This window comes from Drosophila simulans, chromosome 3R (assembly GCF_016746395.2).
Source record: "Drosophila simulans strain w501 chromosome 3R, Prin_Dsim_3.1, whole genome shotgun sequence".
Lineage (NCBI taxonomy): Eukaryota > Metazoa > Arthropoda > Insecta > Diptera > Drosophilidae > Drosophila > Drosophila simulans.
In genome coordinates, this window is record NC_052523.2 from 4,159,548 (window position 1) to 4,183,225 (window position 23,678).

Here is a 23,678-nt window from a genome sequence, read left to right on the forward strand (position 1 = left end):
TAATTGAATTTTCATTGGTATTTCTGCTTTTATGATTAATCGTCATGGGAAATCTTTCGCTGAACTGGCTTTCCATTCCATTTATTCTGAATGCTTTTTGTTTACGTTACGCAAATGTGAAACTACACGGCACTAAATTCTGAAAAGCCTTCCGAGTCGTTTTCCACATGTCAGGACTCTTGAAAGACGGACGTTTGTTCGACGCCCAGTATTTGTATACAAATTTCGATTTAATGGCAACTCTTATCATATTCAAAACGAAAAGCGTCGCTTTTATTTCATTTCCGTTCACTCCGATTGAATCGATTTGACAAAGTCCAAAGTCTTATGGCATTCATAACTAATGGGCCACTATAAATAAATGAACTCAACCATTCCATGGATGAGTCCTAAAATAATATTTGAAATCTTGAAAATGAACAGCACATCGATTTTCTGACACACAAGAGGGGGCATGTCAATTGGAAAATGCAGTGCCACTGAGAACTGAGGTATGACTCAATCAGAAGGGGTCATTAATTTCGGATACGAATTTTCTTAAAGAAACTGGCTCATTTCCCTATTTGTTACCTAAATATTAAATAAAGCTTCCCTTTGAACGCTAAAATGCGAATATATTATAATCTTACAAGTACTTTAACTTTATGATACGTTGCAATATTTCAAAGTCAACCACAATTGTAATACCTAAACTAAAGAAACTTAAATTAAATAATAATGGAATTGTCAAGCTGTTTCAATTTACTTAGTGTTTCTCACCAACATTTTCCTCGTGTTTTTCTTTTCGCATACCAAATAGGACGAAACTTTTGTTGCAAATGAAATTAAATACAGAAAGGAGCTGGACAAAGGAGCAGGCTAAATACAACGAGTAAACAAACTGTCGAAACTATTTAAGGCGCTCAAAGAAAATCCATGTAAATACAGCGTCCAGAAAATGTGAGCCATTCGGTTCCACGCAACAAAGAAGGAAAATAGCGAAAAGAACAATTAACCAAGCTGGAAAGCAAACACGAGCGGAATGTGAAAAGTTTGGACAGAGCGGGAAGTGTAAGACCGAAATTAATATCGAAATATCACCGAAGGCAGCAGAAAAGTCAGGCAGGTCCAGGTCCCGGAGGCGGAGGCGGAAGGCAAAGCCATGAAGTTTCGTTTGGCAGCATTTTGGCTATTTCTGCTGACAGTCGGCGGCAATCACAAGCTATTAAGCCACGTTCCCCCAATGGGCGTGGCAGCCGAAAAGCAGCCGTTGCACAAAGGAAATGAGCTGGAAAACGCAATGAAATTGCGTGAAACCCCAAAGCAATCCCGGGTTATCGGGGACATCACGACGACAATTCAGCCGGACTCGGATCCGGGCCGATCAATTGGCCATCAGGCGTTGCGACGTGCCAAGGCCCCGCCGCCCAGCTTGGAGCTGCATTTCAGGCAGAGTCTGAACAAGCTTTTCGCCGGCGATGAAACCACCCACGTGGACCGCACCAATGCCGCTGACAACACCACGGCCGCAGTTTTGGCCACCGACGAGGGCCCCAGTGAACACGAGCCGTCAACCACTCATCACCCGGAACGGCGACACGTGGTCCCCGATAAGCTGCAGTACACCCAGGAGATCCAGGTGAAGCAGGGCCGGCTCATGGGCATCACACGTCGCTTCCAGGTGACCAGCGGGTTGCGTCAGGTGGACCAGTTCCTGGGGCTTCCCTACGCGGAGGCGCCCACCGGAAATCGACGCTTCATGCCACCGGGTGAGTGTACAAAACTGTCCACTAAGAGTCTTTAACTTTGTTTTAAAAGAAGTGAATACTACATTGCTGTTATGATAATTTTATGATGCCGATTGGACTTCGGGGTTCCGTTTGGCAGATGGAACTTTCAATTTGAAAGTATACAAATACAATAAATTTTATTTTTTTCCTTTATATCTTCTGAACAAGTTTGCTATAGACCTGAAAGTCTTCTCATGTATAATCGAGCAATAACTTTAAAAATATTTACCCTTAATTAATTAAATAATAAATAAAAGCTAATGGAAAATCTAGCCAAGTAATTATCATCATAATATCATTGACAAGGGCGACCAAAACCAATAAATATATCCCCTGAGCTTAAATCTGGCTTAAAGCGGGCTTAAAGCGAATCAGCATGAGCTCGTTTTTGACATTTATTGCAATATGTTTATTTTAATATATAAATGGATATTTGCAATTTATTTGCATACACCAAGTCGTCGTTAGGGGCTTACACTATTTGAAGGGCTAAAATAATTCAATATAAGTTAGTTAAGTTGAACATTCTATAATATAAATAACGATATCTTTGAACGAACCTGCTGGCAGGGAGTACCACCTATTTATTTCCACTCGCCCGACCCGCCGTAGGCAGGCAGCACTATTTGTGACCGCAAATATGATGGCAAATTGCCACTTTGCAGCACCAACAGGCAAACCCGAAAACCTCGAAACCCCAAAAACCCCAGAACTCAAATAGGAGCAGGAGCAGGGGCAGGAGCAGGGGTGTCTTCGGAAGGAGCGACCACTCCTCGAACAACCGACATGTGCCGCCGCACTTCCCCTGCCGACCATGCCAGAACATCCTGTTGGTCCTGGGGACGCTGCTGGGGCACTTAGAATTTAGCCTGCAATTTAGGCAATTATCGTTGAAGCTGGCCCGGCATTAGGCTTTCAGGACTTGACATGTGCCCTCTCTAACACCGATCTGGCAGGATGTAGGTTCCGAAAGCACGTCCCTGTGTGTGTGGGCTTCCTGTCTCGAATGGCTATTATTATTGCAGCTTGTTTTTACAAGGATTGCAATGTAAATCCCAGCCGTCTCCGCCCCCGCCTCCTTGCCATTTTATTTTGCCATCTGTTGTGCGATTATGTTTCGGACTTTGTACATGAATATTTTGCTTGTTTAATTAAGAGTGAAAATTGCTGGTATTATATCTATTTAAAGTTTGTTTATCAAAACATGAGCTACGTTGGCCGTGCCAACTTGTCTGTGAGATTTGAGACCGCCAAGCTGCCAACACTTCAGCCAACTTCGGCCCTGCATCCTGCTGTTCTGGGCACAAACAGGCCGCAGCTTCAATTGTTGCCACCACAACTAGCTGCCTTCCACTTGGACCTCCGCTTTTACTGGCTATGCACCAAGAATATAATTTATTTCACATGTAATTTTATAAACTACCACTCGTATCTAATAACTGTGCACAAACTAAGAAATACCGTAATTTATTTGAATAGGACACTGAAACTATAAAAACAAGTTGAGGTCCAAACAATGTTTTCAGTGTAGGCGGCATTACATGCCTTGGTCCTCCGAATTGCATTACGTGAAGACAATAAATTAACACGCCCCAGAGGCTGTCGAAAGTGTTGGCCGCGATTTGCGTGTCAGATGTGCTGCTTCTGTAGTAGTTTCCAGTTGCAGTTTCCAGAGGCAGTTTTCCGCTTTCAGTTTGCACTTCGCCGTTTGTCGCGCTGAGTTTATTGAGCACTTCAGCGCCGTGCACTCAATCCGAGCGGACAGCAGCGCCACACAGCAGCAACATATTGCAGCACCGCAGCAACATCAACAGCAGCAGCAACAATAACAGGAGTCGGAGACGGGCGGCGAGGAGATATTTGTCAGGGGAAGTTGTTGTGAGTGTGGCATGGCAAACAGGCTGTCGCTGATACAACTTGCCTTGAAATTCGCCCCGCAAATATAAGCCAATGCAAATATGCTCACGCTGCGTATGCGTAATGTGTAGAGAGCCTGTCAAAGCGGAGGACATTCAAACCCGTATGCAAACAGAGTCCTGTGCGTTTGTGTGATAGATTTTGTTTGTGTGCGACAACCAAACAAATACACATCGTTTTCGATTCAGCTCTGCGTTTTCCATTTCGGCCACATCTTTCTGGAGCCTTTTCCTTTGCCTGTTGCCAAATTTATTAATAACAAAATGCAAATAATGCTCACATCCGCATATTGAATCCGCGTTCGGCGTTTGCTCTTTTCTTCGCATTTTTATGGGCTCAATAACGCGACAAAATGAAATTTGTTCGCTGCGAATGTGTCAAAGTGTAAATGTTTCTTTTTTTTTAGGTGGTGCTGCTTTTTAGTAGCGAAATTGGAATTGGCATTGATTTTGAACTCGCTTTGGGGGATACCAATACTGAAACGTTGTTCCAAAACAAAGTTGTAATATTAATTTAATTTAACATGATTGGGATAATTTGCCGACTGGTTTCGAAGTTCTTCTTTTGGAGTAATAAAAGAAATTGGGTTGCAAATTGTATCCTTAGAGTGAAGGAATAACTTTTAGTAGGATAATTAATAATATTTTGCGATAATTTTCTTTATTTTTTTTGAAAATGTTTTAAAATTATGGTATTTTTGTCCTTTTTTAATGCTGCCTTTATTTATTTAAACAATTTTTTTACATGTATATTGGTCTGAAGTAAATCAATTGTGGCAACCATCAACTATGCTAATATCATTATTGAATTGGCTCAAACTTCTAGTAATATTTTCATTTCTAGCTGTGCGTGTGATTGAAGCCACTTAATTTACGTAAGCCACGGCATTTGCATATCGATCGCTCCTAAATAACCGCAAAACAATCTGAAGCCGTAACAATGTGGTGTCAAAATTTGTAAGCGATTTGCCAATTCTGCACCGAGATGGATTGCCCTCATCTGCTCCGGTTTGTCCCTCAGCATCCCCTAAACCGCAGGAATTTGGATTTGGATTCGGAAGCAGAGACCAGAGACCGGAATCCGAACTAACTTGACCAAATCGTGGTTGTCCACTCACCGACGATTCTCCGCATCTGCGAGCACGGTTTGACGTTAACTGCAACACCAAAGCGTAACCGCAGTCAACTTGGCCACGAATCGGATCCGGACAGGACCAAATACGGAGCACCGAGTGTCCTTTGGTCTCCGATGGCACTTGTGTGCAGGATGGGCGAGCTCTGTGGTGTGAAGGCAGTGTCTGTGTTTGCTTGTTTATGGCGTTTTCAAGTGCCTGTTGACCGTGTTACATAAATACGGAATTGACTTTTTGGCCACAGCGCTTCGCAAGCAATCGAATGGCTGCGAAACAGAGAGGAGAAAAAGCGAAATGTGTTTGGCCACAATGGGTTAGGATGTCATTCGGTATGCCCTCTTTGTCAGTTCTCTGCTGGGGGATATTGAATTCTTAAAGATTTGTGCAACGTGGGTAGAAATGTATTTCGTAAAAACGTCGTGAAAGCTTTTAAATTTCCGGAAAACTGTTGCTGAGTAATGAAAATACTCTCCAAAATCAAATATGAAAGGAATTAATATCTCCTTTCAATGAAAGGGATTTTCTTTGTATCCTTGTAAGCTAAGGAAAGAATTCCAAAAGTAATGTATTTCACATTGGTTTAAAGTCTTGCCAAACTTTCATACGTAGTCTTTGATTTAGTAATAAAAAACGTGGATAATGTGTTTCTTATTATTGTCTATGGTTCTAGGTGCCCCACTGCCCTGGCAGGGCTTGAAAATAGCGCGACATCTTCCGCCCGTGTGTCCGCAGAAATTGCCAGATCTTTCGCCCCACGGCAGTGAAAATATGTCCCGGGCTCGTCATAAACACCTGAGTCGACTGCTTCCTTATCTGCGGACGGAGAGCGAGGACTGTTTATATCTCAATCTGTATGTGCCACATGAAGGTAGGTCCGCCCCATATATCAGAGATCTCAACATTTGGTACCGATAAAATGCAATTAATGTGCTGTCATGCATTGTGCTTTTTAATCTCTGAATATTGACGGATATCTGACAGTTAAATATATTCAATAATCTTAATTTATATTAAAAGCTTTACCTTTTGAATTATATGACAATTCCAAGCTTAAGAGAATTTTGTTTCTAACATTTAGAGCCCCAAAGCACCCCCAAGCAATACGCGGTGCTGGTCTATCTGCACGGCGAGTCCTTCGAGTGGAACAGTGGCAATCCCTACGATGGCTCCGTCTTGGCCAGCTATGGAGAGGTGATTGTGGTCACCGTCAACTACCGACTGGGAGTGTTGGGTGAGTCTTTTAAAGAATTTTCCCCTCAGACTAAATTGATTTAGTGGTTACCCGCTTACAGGATTCTTGCGGCCGAGCATCGATGCGCACAATATAGCGAATTACGCCCTGCTCGACCAGATTGCGGCGCTACACTGGATCAAGGAAAACATCGAAGCCTTCGGCGGTGACAATTCGCGTGTCACTTTAATGGGGCACAGTACGGGGGCGGCGTGTGTCAATTACCTAATGGTATCGCCGGTGGCCTCAGGTGAGTCGGGTGGATTACGACTGGCATAATTCGATGAGAACATATTGTCCTCCCCTCCACCGCAGGCCTCTTTCACAGGGCCATCCTCATGTCCGGATCCGCGATGTCCGACTGGGCCGCCAGCAATCAGTCCCTGCAATTGACCATGCAAATCGCCCATGCCCTCGAATGCCCGCTCAACGAGCACGTGGAGGCAGAGGACGACGATGTCCTGCTCGATTGTTTGCGCCATCGTCGGTGAGTAGTCCTCGACCAATTGAATTATTTAGGCGCGCCAACAACCGCATCAGCGATATGCGGACCATTATAAACAGCCGTAATGCCTGCTAATGCCCTTCAATAGTATACACGGAAAGAAATGGGTCTGCAGACATTAGTCAAAATTAAAATAGCTCCAAACAACTTTCTTTCCCAATAGGTATCTTTTGAAACAACGAACAATGGCCTTTGCATATGATACATCTGTTGTTTGGCAGTTCATTTTGTTTTAACATTTAAACAGCGTCACTTATTTTCGCACAGTGCTTTCTGTGGCGATGTGAGCGCGTCTACTTCATTTGCACTGGCATCTTCATTTGAATAGTGTTTTGTGTCCTTTGATTCAATTCGTCAGGCCAACAGTATTTGGCGGCTTTGTGACCTGCCTAATGATTCGTTAAATTTACGAGCTTGCAGCTCCGCGGTGTCAATGAGGCGTAAAGGCCTTTTGGCTCAACATCCTCATCAAACTTCGCTTATAGGGACCTTGACTAATCAGGAGTAATGACGATGGCTTAAAATTTGCATGGCGATTTCCAGGGACGAGGGACCGTAGGTCAGCATAAGGAATACGCCCACTTCGATGCTGATGGATGGCAGGGATTCAATTTAGTCACTTTATAATTGATAAATTTATCAAACATTCAAGTGAATTAATTTACGTTCCTAATTTTGCAGTTTCTTGCAGTTTTATAATTTCGTATTCATTGCAATCGAATTCATTCCGACGGCTAATCCTATCAGTATGCGAGTGTCCCTTTTCATTAAAGCCTGAGCTCTAAACGCTTAAAAATAAACACGACTTAAGAGCCCTTTTTATTTATCAGCATTTAATGCATGTGTGGGACTTTGTGCGCTTGTGTGGGAGGAAGTTCATTTGTATGCGCAGAGAGCACACAAGAGCGAACTAAAAAACAATTTGCATACGAAATGAAAAAAGGCGCATGTAACTAAATATGTAAAACTAAATCAACAACGGCACAATAATAGTAATTATGTTAATTACGCCAGCACACACTCACCCACAAACTTCCAGCCATTCCCCGCTCACAAACACTATGAGGCAACAGTCGGTTTTATCTGCGTATGTGTGCGCCTTTGAAAACTTTCTACTTGCTTTCTTGTCCTTAATACAAATTGGCACAGTAACTTGAAAACCCAAGCCAGAACTTTTGCTGATGTAAATTGTCGATTCTACTAGTTGGCATACGACCTTTTTAGGCTCTACTGGGGAAACAAACTTGAAACAGGATATTGCAAGAAGAACACATTTTTGAAAGTGCTAATTTAGGGTAAGGCTTCAATTATCTAGTGCGTTGGAATATTGAGTACTATCAGCCAACAAATTTTTCTATTCAAAATGAATTAAACTTAACATATTTCTTTATAAAGAGGTTTGAGTTTCCAGGAGTAACAGAACTGAATTCGATTAGACCTAGTCTTATTCAATTTAAACCATTTTCGATCTGCAAGCCCGTTTAGAAAGTAGGAATACCTCGCTACTAAAGGGCTCATTTCGAAATGTTTTAATGAATGAGCTAAGCTTCGGTTTGAGCCTGGGAATTGCAGCCTCGTGTGGCAGCTTACTTAAATTACGGCAGAAGGAGCAAGCGAATGAGTGAGTGAGTAGAGGTTTAGTAGCATGTGTGCCAGCCAGAGCGAGTGTTAAATGAATGCAATGAATTATGCATGAATTACTGAGGAAATGTGCTCATCGCTTTTACTGCAAAGGCACACAACTCACACACACACTGAAACACAAACAGGTAACAACTACTAGTGCAAACAAACGGAGAGTCACAGTAGCATTTGTTTAACCCACTCTCACAAACAGGCATAAGTCTTTGTCTCCGGGTCTTAGGCTTCCTAAATATTTAATAGAACCTCTGCCCGAATCCTGCCCATTGATTTGAATGTGTGCTTTTCCAACTTGTTAATTTATTCAAATTATTTACCTATTGCCCCAGCCTAATGTGTTTGCCTGCCTGTGATCTCTATTTACTCCTGGCCGAGCTTACCTAAACTATTGTCTGAAATGCATATTTGAATGCCATAGATTCTGATTGGCCACTTGGCGGCAAAAAAGAGCAATTCATTCCATTAGATTGCACTCGATGAAAGAACTAAGTAAAGCTAACTATTGTTTGTTGATTTTGGAACAATAAATGCCGCTTGCTACTACGAAAATCTTAATGATAAAGCTGCTGTTTTTGAATAAGAGAATACGAGTATGTTGTATCGTTGTACAAATTCATAGCCTATGCAATTAAATATTTTTCAAATATTTTACTTCATTATTATTTCACCTTATAAATGCAACAACTCAGCCATATCACGTATACGCGATGTGGGCCACCAAGTACAAGACGAGCGCTGTTAATAGACAAAATAAAAGGCAAGGCATATTAAAAATTCATTAAATGAAAAGCGAACAGAAACTAGAACTATAGCCGTAGTAGAGACAAGGCTAAACTGGGGCATAATAAATGTTCGGTTTGCCTGCACAGGACTCGCTGCGAACGAGTGTGTGTGTGTGTGTGTGCCTTTCCAGTAGCTACATGCAGCCTTAAGGACATCATCAATCTTCGTTCCTGCCACCAGCACACTGACAAATTGTGCATTTCGTTTCCATCTAGCAGTTTCCAGTTTCCAGTATCTATATTTGTGCCACCGCACACAAAATATATAGAGAGAAATCGCACATATTGTGTGTCTAACGAGTTAATCGCAGTTGCAGCTCAACTTGTGACAGTTTTGCACCAGCCGAGCTAATAAGGGGCAACAACTGGGCGGAGATAAACTCTTACCCATATGAAAATCATAAATCACACTGTTCCATGGCGAACAACTTCGCAGCAGCGACAACTTCGACGATGAAGTGGTCTTTCCAAGACCCCGTATCTGGGGGCACAACTCACTTTCCCGGGCTGCCAAAATTGTTTTAGCTTCCACAAATTGTCAAAGTCAGAGGAAAACGCAAGCTCACGTAGCTGTGGCCGTGCGGTGCAGACTTTAGCCCTAAACTTGGCCAAGTGCCGATAGCCAGGGCCAGGGATGACCACATAAGCCGGGAACATGTGCTGCGGAACTTTGCCTGCACTAGAAAAATAAAAAATCTTTTTTATATAAAACGAAATAATTCCTAAAAAACATATAAAGTAAAAATTTTTTGTAGATTCTGAGAATTGTATAAATTTTATAAATCCTAATAGGAAATTAAATTAATGTAAATGGAATCTAATTTAATAGTAAGCACACATACACACAGTAAGCACATACCTTTAGATTATGTGTTTGAATTTTTTGAGCCATATACAAATTTGTACAAATTTTTTTAAACAATTGTAAGCTTAAATTTTTTAAAAGTGTCTCCTAGCTTTACCTCTTTAAAGTGCGGGGAAGCTTTATTTGGTCTCGAAAGTGTTTGATGGCATTGCATCGATTGCTGCAGTCAGCTCTTGGCTTAAATGGATTACGATAATGTCCCTCTTCAATGGGATTCGAAGGTGTTGAGTGAATTAACACACACATCCACCGACAGATGGCAATTTTCGGTATTTTTTCTGGCTTAGCATGTGAATGGGTGCCAGGCATCCTTGGCATCGCATCCAATTGAATTTTCCCCCGAGATCTGCTTTCACTTGGGTTTTATTCAAGCGTAGAGGACGGAATGATTAAGAGAGCCTGGGGTTTTAATTCAGCCGCATTCCCAGAATCATTGGCGAAAGGCGGACCAAATATTATGACTGTACGTACGAAAGGGGGACAGTCACTTGGTTCGGTCCAAGGTTATTCCGAGTTGAACTGAGCTGAGCATGCAGATTGTTCATTTGAATTTCTACTCCGAGCATTTCCACCTCAGCTGGCTGGTTCAGTTCTGGTCTGCATTTTCCAGATAACAATTGTCCAACTCCGGCGGCCAAAATATTCGAGAATTCTCTTCTTCTCCCCCGATTGTTGTGGCTATATTTTTTGTCGATTTTGTCGGTCCTTTTCTTAATTTGTGCCAATTTCTGTGCCATCGACACTTCAGCTGGAGCTCTGGCATGTGGATTTTTATGCAAACTATGCCAGAAATTGCACCCAACTGAACCATTTTGCCACTGCAATTTTGTATCAATACGTGGGTGCGGTGGGTTGGCCCAAACGAAGGCCAAACGAGCCAGCCAAGCGGGTAAAAAGAGCAAAAAGCGTAAATATTGCAGCGAACGGAAATGCTTTGCAGCACGAGCAACTTCAGACCAGAAATCGCAGGAGCATTCGGTATGTGAGCTGATTGTATTTCATATCCACGTGGCGTTTTTAGGTCGGAAAAAGGTTGGGTTCCCTGTATTTGTATTGGCAATACCCACACATAAATACGAGTGTAAATCCGTACTAGTATGTGCGTGGGAATTGGTTTGCATTGCGGCTCTATTATGGCTTTGAATGGGTAAAAATACTTTTCGAAAAAACGCCATAACTACAGGAAGTAACACAAGTGCCAGTGATAAGAGCACACACGTTGATGGAAGGCATTTGGTTACTTGGAAAGAAAATTTGAATGTGTGAAATGGAAACCTCAAAGCTTCAAAAGTTTTTATTGCCTAGGGCTTAGGAGTTATAATTTTAGACACGTAACTTAAGAAGACATTTTTGTTCAGAAATTGCAAATTATACCAAGCGCAAGCAGCCCTTAAAATTCTTTTTGCCAAAGCATTTTAAGATACATTCATTCAGTGTTTTTGCACATGATTCTGTTTGGTTGTAGGAATTGATGTTTGGGAATGAAAAACTAAATGGATTTTATCAGATATGTAGTATAACATTGACATTGAATAATCAGTAAATTCCTGTCCATACTTAGATTTTTTAGAGCTCCTCACGGAACGCTCTTAATCTTCTGCGTAGTAATTTGGCAACGCCCTTAAGGCCATATGTGTATCTTGTAGGTCATCTCGTTTGGCTTTATGGGGCCACGTGTGTGCGGTACGTGCAAGTGACCGTCCAGCAACAAATCACACATAAAATTTATTAGAAATTTCAAATCAAAGTGAAAAGTGACCGCTGTCAGCCAGCGGAGCCGCTTCAGTCCCAGCGGCAGTCCCTCTTTTAGAAAGTATATATCCAGCTACTGCTACATTTATACCCAGCCGTTTGTAAGGCCTTTTAACGCATTTTTTGGCATTCTTGTTTCTTTGCAGCTACCAGGATATCTTGCACATACCAACGGCGCTCACACAATTTTCAACATCATTGGGTCCAATTGTCGATGGACATGTAATACCAAATCAACCGTACAAGGTCATGGGGCATTATACGGAGCACTTCCGCCGGTTTGTTAAGCAATTCCCTCCCCTTCCCCATTTGTACCCATTTTATCCATTGCGATTGCTTTTCCCTAACCTAGCCCTAACCACTGCCAATTCCTTTGCGTTTGATATTTACTGGTGCTCCGTGCTTTTGGGAGCTGTCAAACGCTCCCTTTCATCCGCTTTTGGCCAGGACAGACAGCTCGCCGGACTATTTATTGTGCGTTACTTGATTAGGCGTCTGGTATTTCTTTCTACGGTGCATGTGTTTGCCCTCAGGTGAAGTCAAATCGAGTGTGAAAATCGGGGCCTGAGGTGAACCATTTAACGCGTCGATTTTGCGTTGGCGTTAGCTCAGTTATCATCAAGCAAATTACGTCTCGATGTCAATTCTGGGGAGCCAAACGAAAAAACATCCACTTCAACACCCATTGCGCACCCTACCTTTGGTCCATTCCAGATGTTTCTCCAGACACTATTTAGGGGCGGGAAATGGGTTCAACTACGGTCATATCGAAGGTGAAACACTGAAAGCCAATAGTTATAGTGATTCTGCAACCTAAAATGGTAGAAGTGATAGCAGTATTCATTTTATTACACTATCGTTAATTTTACTGGGCTTACTCGTCATAAGAATATTCACAAAGGACCTCGTTTTATAAAGCTATCAGATTACTCGGTATTGTCTTCAAAGGTACTTTTTCTAAAGTCAAGCTTATATACTGGGCAACCTGAATGTTATTTATAAATCACTATGGTGGTGCTTGAATTTTTCGCCGTGCGTCAAAATCAAATTAAATAAGCCTAATACAAATAATGGCCTGGGTCGCATCAAAGAGCGGCTTTGAAGGATTGGGTACCGACGGCCCCTTGAAATTACACCCGTCCATCAATCAATTGGGCAACAAGTAATAACTCAACTCCGCGCAGGACTCCGCACTCCGTACAGATTCCTCGGCCGGGAATCCCCCTCTGATTCTCACATTTCCCCGAAGGACATTAGGGCACGTGCTGCTCAGCCATTCAGTCAACCTAACACGGTATAATCTAATAAAATGCGTGATTAATTTGATTTTAATTGTTATCCTTTTGCAAGTCAAACGTGTTTGACACGCAGTGCCGAGAAAAATAGAATAATAGCTGCCAGGAAGAGCCATTAATTACTGCAAACAGACAGGATTCCGGGCGCAGAGGGGCAGGTCACGGTTCAGTTGGGAAACTGAGGTGGAAGCACGTTTCACTCGACCGGAGTTGCCGGCCGGAGTGGTAACCCCCAGGTTGGGCTTTTAATCACCTTAATCAGCGATGACCAAGGATTAAAGCCTTCCCAAATGAGTGAGGTGCCTGGAGGAGTGCAGGAAAAGTGGTCCTCGAGCACGCTCAAGTGTCCAGTTGCCATTCCATTGGCAGCTCCATTCAATTTAGCAAGTTCTGCAGCAGCTTTGCATTTACTTTTATCGGCGCAAACTTTCCGGCCCAACTTGAGTGGAACTTTTAATGCCATGTCCACGGCGCAACAGGAAGACAATGCCCGGTTGGTCGCTCGAGGGGCTCCCCAGGGTGGGGGCCTGGTCGGGATCCGGACTGGAGCTGGGAACAGAGCACTTTCCATGGACGAGCACCAGTCGCACCATTTATCAGGCGGCGTAACAAGTTACGCCACAGGAACGAGGGCTCGTTTTATTTTAGTGCTTTTCACTGCGTTTTATGGGATTTCATTGGACTGCTGCACTGAGAGATGCAAGGTTGATTACATAAGCTTAAATAAGTAGAGTGGTGCAAATTTTTGTTTTAAGCCCTCTTATTTAGGTACTCGTACAATTTAGCTTGTGGATACAGTTCCGCCTTGATAATGATAAGATTATCCAAGGAAAAGTTAAGGATAAGTGTTCTAGACTATGTAATATATTATAAATTCTTAACTTAACGTTGCAAAGTTCATGAGAATATCCTTAATGTAGTGTTGTGTACCTTCCACACCTCGCATGAGTGATAAAGTTTGCACTCCTGTTCTGAGCACTAGCATATATAACTCCCCAAAAGCTTGCTTTCTTAACGCCACCTTTTAATTTGGTAAATCGGCTTATATTAATTCCCACTAACCCCTGTATTAACACCTTGAGTGGCGAAAACAGCACCTACTATTTTACAGTGCACAAAAGTAGCCTTCGTCCACCAGCGGCAAACACAAGCTGTGCATGTTGCCTGCTCCTCCATACCGCCCCCACCGCAAGTGGCCTCTCTCTCACTCCTTCTCTCGCTGTCTCTTTCAGTTATGATTTATTATTCGGCATCACGGAGTCAGAATCCTATCACACACTGGCCGCATTAGCACTCGAGGAAGGATTACGTGAAAATGAACGCGATAATTTATTGCGCTTCTATATGCAGAGCCGCTTCGATGTACGCCCCGATTTGGCATTGGCTGCCACGCTCAAGAAGTAAGTGAAATTTATGCTCCATTTTATGACGCTGGGCAATGCAAATCCGGCCAGCCCGTGGCCCGAAGCCGTGTAACTTACTCCGCATTTAACATAGTTCCCGGATTGCGAGCGATCCGATTGACTGGTTTGCATGGGTGTAAGTACACGGCCCTATCGTTCATCTCAATTAGAATTGTTTATGTGGGGTAATTTGTTTGCTAAGTGCCGCGGATTAGCGACGCCCGCCTGAAATGTCGGTTAGGCAATTTACTCCGGCATTGACGTCATCGGCAGGCGAAACGGCTTTAAGGTTTATTTTAAATTGAAATTTATTCCGTGCGGAAATGTGTTTGAAAATAGTCGGGTTTTGGGTTTCGGTCTATTACGAGCGGGCTCCTTGAAAGTGCCACCATAAATTATAATAAACGACTATCCCAAGTGATCCGCAGGAGAGCACTATTATGTCATCAGCTGGCTACTTATTACTTTGAGCTGGTGACGTTCCCGCGGGTCGACATTACTCCGTTCATTTGGGGAAAACAATGCCACTGACTATCTCATTTTCGCAGAAGTTGTTCCGCCTCGTCCGGCTGCTGGTCTCGCTCCTTCTCTATTTGCTGGGAAAGTTTTGTGTGCAATAAATAAATTGCACAATGCACAGCAGTGACCTCCTGGCACAAGGGAAATTCCCACCCACCAACGTCCATTGAATGTCAACGGTTCTTGGTCCAAAACGGGGGTCTTGAGCTCCGTTTTCGGTGCCATCCTATAAAGTTATTTGCACAAAAGATGCAATTGTTTCTAAAGATGGCCACCAAGGATTATAAGCGGAATGTCCAGACGATGCCGCATGTACACTGAAAATCCATTCGAAACGACAACGAATGTTGTATGTGCTTTTCAGAGTCTGAGGTTAAAACAAGGATGTTGGGTTAGGAATTGTCAATTGAGCTCTTCCTATTCTTTTGGGAATAGATATGTTTTTAGGAACCACCTTGTATCCTGTTAGCATGCTGCTTTTTAATGTACTTTCTCAACAATTTTAACAAGAACAGGTTTTCTATACAGAATATAACTTGAAAATAATTTTAAATAATACAGCGCTTTTAAACATAAAGGTAACCAAACATTCATGGACTCTTCTTCTTGTTCGTATAATCCCAGATATTAGTTTTCGTTTAATTGCCATGCAAATATTGAACTTGTTCGAGTGAAATCTTCATTCAATTTTACGCTCTTTCTGTATCGGTCCAGAACCAGTTCGGTACAAACCCGGCTACCAACTTGGAATACCCCTCGAGTGGCGGAAAGTGGTCCAAAAACTATCTAAGCTGCTGGCATTCGCCTGGAGCGGATAACAGCAATAACACCCGCAACAACAAAAACAGTAACGGCTTGAAAGGCAACAACAGCAGCCATAAGAATAAACAACAAAACAACAAACAAATAAGCAAAAACACAACGACAACTGAGGGAAAAAAGAAGGACAAACAAACGATTGAAAGGAAGTTCACACAATCAACAACAGATGCGCTTTTTCACATACGAATAACTGAACATGGAAACTCTCCAGGGGAAATTGTTTTGTATGAGGACCGCGGGGCGGTGTGCGGTAGGCGGTGGGCGGTGGGCGTGGGTGGCTGTGTGGTGTGTGGGCGCGGCAGTGGAAGTGCCAGCCTTTCAGGCTTTGCTTGCACATATTTGGCGCCTTCTCACTGCTCTGTTAACTGCATCCCGGTGGCAATGCTTTGTTGTCCGTCATTGAATTAAATGGCGGCCCAAACAGCACTGGGACCCCAGGACATCGGGCATCGGGCAGTGGAAATCGTACGGTGGCAGTCATTGACGGACAGCCGTGCACGTTGGCTCGTTTTATTTCCCTTCGACTCCTGACTTTTTCAACCCTGGGTGTCTCTGAAGTTGAAGGATACTCATCCTGCCACATTCCGGGCCTTTCAGCCCGCACCCGTCTGTTGATCAAATGTTCAACACGACACCTTTGACAATCAATGCGCCGCCCGCAGGTCCTTTATGCCCTGCACCTTCTTCAATCGAGTTAGTTAAAGGGCATACACTTCCAAGAATTGTGGATTACATATCTCTATATAGTGTGGTATATTGTCAAATAACAATGCTTAATTAAACGGCATGTTTTAGAGACATAGACCAACCCTAAAGAAGGTTTATTAAAACCTTTGATTATGTTGTTTGATTAATAAAAAAAATGGTTTATTTCCAAATTTATATATAAAAACTAAAAAAAAAAAGAAATATCAATACCTATTATCAATGAAAACATAATTGCAAAATATTTAATAAATAATTACAACAAATTATAGAATTTAATATATATTTCTTAATTTCCTCACTTAATAATTTAATATATATCTGAATAAAAAAAATAAGAAAAGAAAATAAAAATTCTAGGTTATGCTAGGCTAAAATTATAATCATTGATGGTAATGGTTTAATAGCTCAAGCAAACCCCTTTCTGGTAATTGACCCCACTGTTTAATAAAATTTAATAACACTTTTATAAAGAATATAACTAGCTAGCGGTATTAAAGGATGTTACCCCTAAGAGGATGGCGGGTCTTCTTTTAATTTACTTCTTTGAGCGTATCTAACTAGGGTGCTTAATCCGATATTGCCCTGACAGGGAATATGAGTAATAATATTCTGGCTCATACATATTTATGACTTCGCCGGCAAACTTTGGAGTTTATTGCATTTCACTTTGCCGCAGCCCGCTTATGAATTCCATAATCCTCCTTTGAGGCGCCTTAAAGCGCACACAATTGCTTCCGCCGCGTGCCTTGATTTCATTTCTGACCAACTCAAAGCGGTTCAAAGTGGCGCTGCAAGGACCCTCGAATGCACTTTTTCTACGAGCATATCCTCTTCAGCTGGGCCATTTTATCTGCTGCAGTGTCGCAAGTTTTAGCCAGCACTGAAAACTTTTAGGCATTGCGCCATTTTGAACAGTTTTTGGTTTATGGCCGGCTCGCCTCGAGGCCCCTAGGTTTTCAGGGGATCGGAGACCTGCTATCCGACCCCTTTTAGCATGCCCGAGGCTTGTTTCCATGGCTGCGTTTAATGGCTGGTCAGATACAGTTACAGATCCTACAGCGTGGGAGGGACATACACCACACCCCATACACCTGTGGCCCCAAAAAATTAGCTACTCCAGCGCCAAACAACAACAGAACGGACCAGACAATGGCCAAAGAACTAGGAGACCCTGAAGCAAAGGTACACGGCAAAAAATATACCTATTCTTCGGCTCTCGCGTTTAACAATTCAATTCAATAGTAGCTATCATATAAGTCCTGAGAAGTACTTTGCATTACTGATTACTTTTCGGAAATAAAAAGTTCTTTTTACGTATTTACATTGAATATGCAAACAAATAAAGATATGTATACATTTATCACACTTTCATGTTGTCATAATGCCTCACAATCCGGACCTGTGTCTATTCGATGATATTTCTGTCAGTGTAGACTTAGTGCTGCATGTTAATGAGTTGGCCGGCAATTGCCAGAAATTGTTTCTGGGGCCGTTGCCCAAATAGCTTTGTCTGCTCCTCAGGTGAGGCTCCAGGTGGGTGTCCTGCACGTGTGGGCCTAATTGCAGGTGTGTTTGATTTACACTAGCCATGAAATTGGCTATTTTGGTATTACCGTGGCATTCCTCTTGTTCTTTTAAACGCTAAGCTGACACACATTCGCTCAGCCGGCTCAGATTTATGGGCCCATCGAAAATGTCTGGCAGTTTGTGCTTGTTTTTTGGCCAACAGGGGAAACTGTCGGAGTGAAAAGGCAATTATTTAGTGCTGTATCCGTATCTTGTACTTGAGGGCACAGCCGACTTCCGGATGCGATTTCGTTCTAGGGATTTTCACTTGCACTATTCACAGTGAGAAGGAAATAGAGCAAGGATTTTTAAGCTTGCTAAATTTTTCTTTTCATCTCAAGATGGCTCTTAAGCTGCTACTGAAAGTTGCAGGTGTAATTCCCCAAGAAGTTCAGCTGTGTTGGTATGCAATCAAATTCAATTCATAGAAGTTTAATTTGTTTGAGCGTGTTGTGAGATGGGAAATCGAATCAAACACGTCTGCTGTGTGATTGAATTAAATTTTCATTGTACAGATGAAGTTCACGTTGCCTCACTTTTCTAGAATTTCTTTGTGGCCCCATCACCAGTTTATTCCTCGTCGTCTTCCCGGTTTGTAAACTGTTGCTTAGTCGCTTAATCCCTGGCTTATCTGGCCGCGACACAATTGACCCAACTCAAAGTGTCGCTGACAGCTTTATATTGTCGTTTTAATTTCAGCCATTTATAAACCGCAACCTCGAGCGGGCTCCTTAATTACCCGGCTGGCCACAAAGTTGTTTACTCCGCAATGAAACCGCTCCAGACACGCGTCCTATAGATAACAAGGCCCGTGGGAGCGGGCAAACAATGCCGTGGGCCGCCGGCAGACGCTTAATAGCATAAACTTATTTATTATAGTATTATTTACGAAAATATGCAAGGCAGCGCTGGGGTCGGCTCGCTGATCCTTGGCGACAGGCGGCGCATTTACCGAAGTTCACCTCCTGAATTTATTATCCGCGGACTGTGGCACAGGAAGTCGCATACATTGTGGCCAGTGATGCCAGTTGTGCCCACAAAGTCAAAGCAGATACCTTATCGTATATAAAAGGTAGTCTTTTTTTATAAAAAATGTCATATCTTTAAAAGGCACTTTATTATTTTATTTCTGTCGCCCTTACTGATTCTAAAAATTATTCCTTTCTGACGTTTAACAATAAAAGCATTTTATAGTAATGTGTCATATAGGCTATGAATGCATTTAATATGCTGAGCTCTTATTCCTATAACCATATCCATTCCTCAATCCATATAAGCTGACTTTCCAGCTTCAATTTCAAAACGCTTAGGGCAAGGACAATGGAGTGGGCGTGGCCTGTGGGTGGGCGATGCAAAAGCCATAAACTTTTAAATGGCATTGTCTGCTGTTGCCCCGTACGCCTTTCGCTTTAATATCCCGGCTAAATATGCATTTGGTTTCCAGCTGCTCTTGTTCCAACATAGACATGTCCATATATCCCCATGCAGCAGCATCTTGAACCAGTTGCTCCCGTTTTATTTGCCAAACTTCCCTCGTAAATTACACGTTGCTGCAACTAGTGCAGATGCATGCTTCCCCGTGCTTCAGCCTCCGCTTTTTTCGACGGCTCGGAACGTGTTGTTTACACGCTGAAACATCATAAATTACATGCGTGCTTTTTGCCACTCCTCTTGTGTGTACGCGGGCTCAAGCTCAATCCGGCTCAGCGATTGTTTTGGGCCATCCTGTGATGGCCCACATGCACTCGTCCTCGGACGAGCGGTCCGCCCCTGCGCTGACCACGCCCCTTTCGGGGCGATCTTCCGCTGACATGAATTTTGAAGAACTTTCGATTATGCAACCAGATGGAGAACAGCTCTCAAACCCAAGCAATTATTTACTTTGCATATTTCAGTGTTTTTCTTTGCTGGGCAAATATGGCAATTGCGAGAATTTTGAGTGTAAATTCCATTCATGGAGTGCGAACGCCTTTTCAGTAATTTTATAAGCTTTCAGGTAGTTAAAGTGGGAGGATTTCTTTAAAGTAAATGTGCTTAAAGAGCATGTAAATGGGAAATATGTTATTTGTTTCACTAATACTTTGGCATGCAGACTGAAATATTCATAGTATGTATTCTGAATATAACTGCAATCAAGCGTGTTTAAAAGTGGAGGTCTTAAATAACTTGAATGGAAAACTAAATTATTGATATGCAATTTAGAAATTCGCAGTACAGAGAATTTCTCGAGAACAAAATACTGTTACCATAATATGGCCATGAGGGGCTCAACATCATATTTACATATTTTATTCGCATTTCTGAGCTTTAGACACCCAGACCACTTACTGCATCCACAACTCAACTTGGCTGCTCAGTGTAGATGTTCAAGTGTAATAAAATGGTGCTTATTGCACAGTGAGCGGCATAAATATTCGCACACACGCGCCCAAAGGCACTCGCTGAGATATTTTCCCGTTCGCCCGCCACTATGAGTGGTCGCATTTCCCCGGCGTGTTGCAGTTATTCATAATCGTTTGTCAGCGCTGGGGGATATGTGTGTGTGTGTGTGTGAGCCTGTGTGTATATGCCAAACAGCTATACAGGCACAGAAAGCGGGCACAGTTTGCGTATGCGGCAAAGCAATTTCGGTAAACGCTTTTGGGGCGGATCGGGGGGCGTATACGCAATATATTACATTATATTCCGCACTGACCAGAAATTGTTGTAAGCCCACACGGACGCAATAAATAATTGAAATCTGGCATATTACCGAAGGCTGTGAATTGTTAAATTCAACAATTGCCATGTCGACCAGTGCATTAGTGGCGAATTTGTGTACGAAAAGTTTAATACTTTGGGAAGCATGAAGTGGCTGCAATGCAGAATAAATCGGAAAAATATGCGGAAAATTAAATACTGACTTAAATAAAGGCATCAAGTGCCAGTTCATTTATTTCGACTCAGGACTCCCAAATATTTTTGGCCAAATACCAATGATAACAACAGGAATACTAAAAATGTTATAGGTAAAAAGCGAGTGAGAAGTCATAAATCATAATAATAATGTGCGATATGCCTAAAGGAAGTAAATATTTTAAGTATTCGACGTGTACTCTTTCTAGAGCAATAAACATAATGTGCACATACATTTCGATGGTGCCTTTGAATATTTATTGACCTGATCTACTATGTCCTGTGCCTAGGCCAAATATAGTACCCATTGCCACAACACCCTATCGCTCTTTTAGCTTTAAGGACGTAGCAGGAGTTTCGAGCACACATACACATCCTCATCTGCCTTGGCTGTTTAGCCTGGCAGTGGTTGAGAACTTAATGGGCGAACCTCGCCCCCTCACTTCCTCACCCACATCCACGTTAAGTGGGGTTCATGAACCCGCACTATTCCCCGCAGAAGTCGGGCATTAACGCCAGTTAGTGGTCCGCATCCGTGTCTATATGTGCACGGCTATATGTATATGAGGCTCGAGTTGTTTCGCTTTGCTTGTTGTGCTCACGGGCATATCTGGTGAAATGGTGGGGGGGATTTCTGTTCTGGGTGATTAAATGGATTTGATTTTCCCCTTTTTCCCAGGCCGTGGGCAAACTGTGATTTGAGGAGGTGCTTAAATGTCTGAGGTCTGGCCCCCGGTTAACTTTAAAGCCAACTTTACATGCCAGGGAAAGATTCAAATTTTGGGAGCAGGGATATTTGCTTCGATATTTGTTCACTCGTCTGAATGCCATTAGGAGCATATTCTCGTTCTCAGCAATTTCCGCTTAATGCAATTTAAAATCAAATTGCATTTTATTCGAAAGACCGGTCGTACTTCATTAGCAAACTCCTCAACAAATTCATTACAGCTCTGCAGCTGCCAAAAATCTAGGGCACTAGAAAATTGTGCACCAGGGCGCAGACAGCCGGAGACCGGCTCTCCGACCAAAAGTACGGCAAGCACCTCCGTCTGTCCCAGTCTGCATCTGTATCTGTCTCTCCGTTTTCGCATTCGCATCCGCATCCGACTTTGCCTCCGACTGTGAGTGTGTGTTTCTGGCGGAGAAGTGTTTGTTTGAGTGCGGAAATATTTAAAGTGTCACATACGCTCTTCGGAAATTAAATGTGAGTGTTGCTTCATGCTCCAGAAACGAGCAGCGGAAGTCAGCAACCTACACTGTGCAACCGAGTTCGGGAGAAAGAGCTCCCTGCGGTAGGCCACAAAAACTGGGGGTGCTAATTTGCCTTGTTCTTTATTCTAATTCATGCCTAGTTTGTCAGTTTTCTACTCCTTGAATATAACCGACGTTAGACACGCTGTTCGTGAAAATGCAACATGCAAGCACGTGGAAAATACAACACGGGAAACTACACCTAAAGTCTTGGAAGACCTGTGTAATACAGTACTCGAAATCTTTAAAATCAGCTAAAAGCCAGTTTAAATTCCAAAATTCCTGCCTTAACTATTTCACTCATTCGAGCACTTTAGTTAACCAAATACAAATAAAGGAAATCGCACTGTACTGCCAAATTGAATCGCACTTGTGTGAGTTCCCTGAATGGTCATTCCTTGGGCTGCGCTCAAGGTGTAAAATTTTGTGGACTGGGGCCCAGGTGAGCGTGGCTCTGGCACGGGAGCAAAGCAAATGACGCTCACCGCCTTTGTTAACCCCTTTCACCTGCTATGTGTTGCTGGTTTTGTTGACTGTGTTTTTCCACTGCATACTTGGGAGTGTTTGTTGTGCATATTTCCGGTGGCCATTTGTTGTGGGCGTTTGTGTGTGTGCGAGTGCATGTGTACTGGTGTGGTGCTGTGTTTCGAGAGCTCTGCGGTTACTTTTGAGTGTTTTCGTGTGTTTGGCCGCTTTTGTGGGTCGTTTTGCGGTGCGTGTATGTTTTACGTACGATTGTCGCCTAAACACACACGTATATGTATATATTTAATTATATGGTCGGTGGCACGAAACTTTCGTATGGCTTTAGTCCCGGAACTGTTCCACTTATTGTTTGTTTGGTGCCCACTTTAATCTTATTTCCTTAGCAAGAGCACCACAATTTCGGGTTATTCAATGTTTGTCAAGGGATTTTCCCAATGCGCATTCGTCCAACTTTTAATTAAGCATTTGTGCTGGTCTGGTGGCATTCAAAATTTGTTTGCTCGACTTTCCGTTTGTTTTTGCAAGCATTTCGCGCGATTTCCAAATTATATTTGCAATGACACATTTTTACTGCTTCCTCAATGGACTACTAAAAAGTTTTTCCACCCCCTCAAACGGAATTATCATGGCTGGCATGCATTTTTAATTAAGTCGATGGTTGGTGCGGGTTTTCCGATGAGCTTATAATAACGCCACTGTGGGGAGCATAATGAGATCAAAGTTCTGAGCTGTTCCGGGAACCTCAGCATATGTACCGCCAGAAAGTATAGCAAACGGTTTTTAACTTAATAAGCCGAAGAAGACATTCCGAAGCTCACACTTGTTATTTATTGCGCATACGCATCGTGTACCGCCAACTGAACGCTCCAAGCGTTGCTCAACTAGATGGGATTACACAATGGAAACCGCAAATAAATATAAAGCGAAGCTGAGCAGTTTCGATTCTGATTCCGACTACGATTCCAATGCAAACATGTGTCTCCGGCGGCGGCTACTAGAGGAGAAGTAAGATATACAGGAGCGGGCAACGTAGTGGAACACTAATTCGTAAAAATGTTCCAACATTCAATAATCGAGCAATCTACTTTATATATTTTTCAATGATCACTAAAAATTGTTAATTTTACTTTCCAACTTTT

The 23,678-nt window shown here is 42.7% G+C and overlaps 1 protein-coding gene across 4 annotated transcripts in view; it reads left to right on the forward strand.

Annotated features, from left to right (window-relative positions):
* Window positions 1–23,678, forward strand: part of LOC6727111 — a 37,502-nt gene that overhangs the window by 3,211 nt on the left and 10,613 nt on the right. For all 4 annotated transcript variants that reach the window (XM_016176261.3, XM_016176264.2, XM_016176262.3 and 1 more), the window contains exons 2-8: window positions 800–1,748; window positions 5,489–5,686; window positions 5,897–6,049; window positions 6,111–6,299; window positions 6,365–6,536; window positions 11,741–11,872; window positions 14,122–14,289. In XM_016176261.3, coding sequence (XP_016033588.1) covers window positions 1,142–1,748; window positions 5,489–5,686; window positions 5,897–6,049; window positions 6,111–6,299; window positions 6,365–6,536; window positions 11,741–11,872; window positions 14,122–14,289 — 1,619 coding nt within the window. In that variant the 5' untranslated portion in view covers window positions 800–1,141. The remainder of the gene's footprint in view (window positions 1–799; window positions 1,749–5,488; window positions 5,687–5,896; window positions 6,050–6,110; window positions 6,300–6,364; window positions 6,537–11,740; window positions 11,873–14,121; window positions 14,290–23,678) is intronic.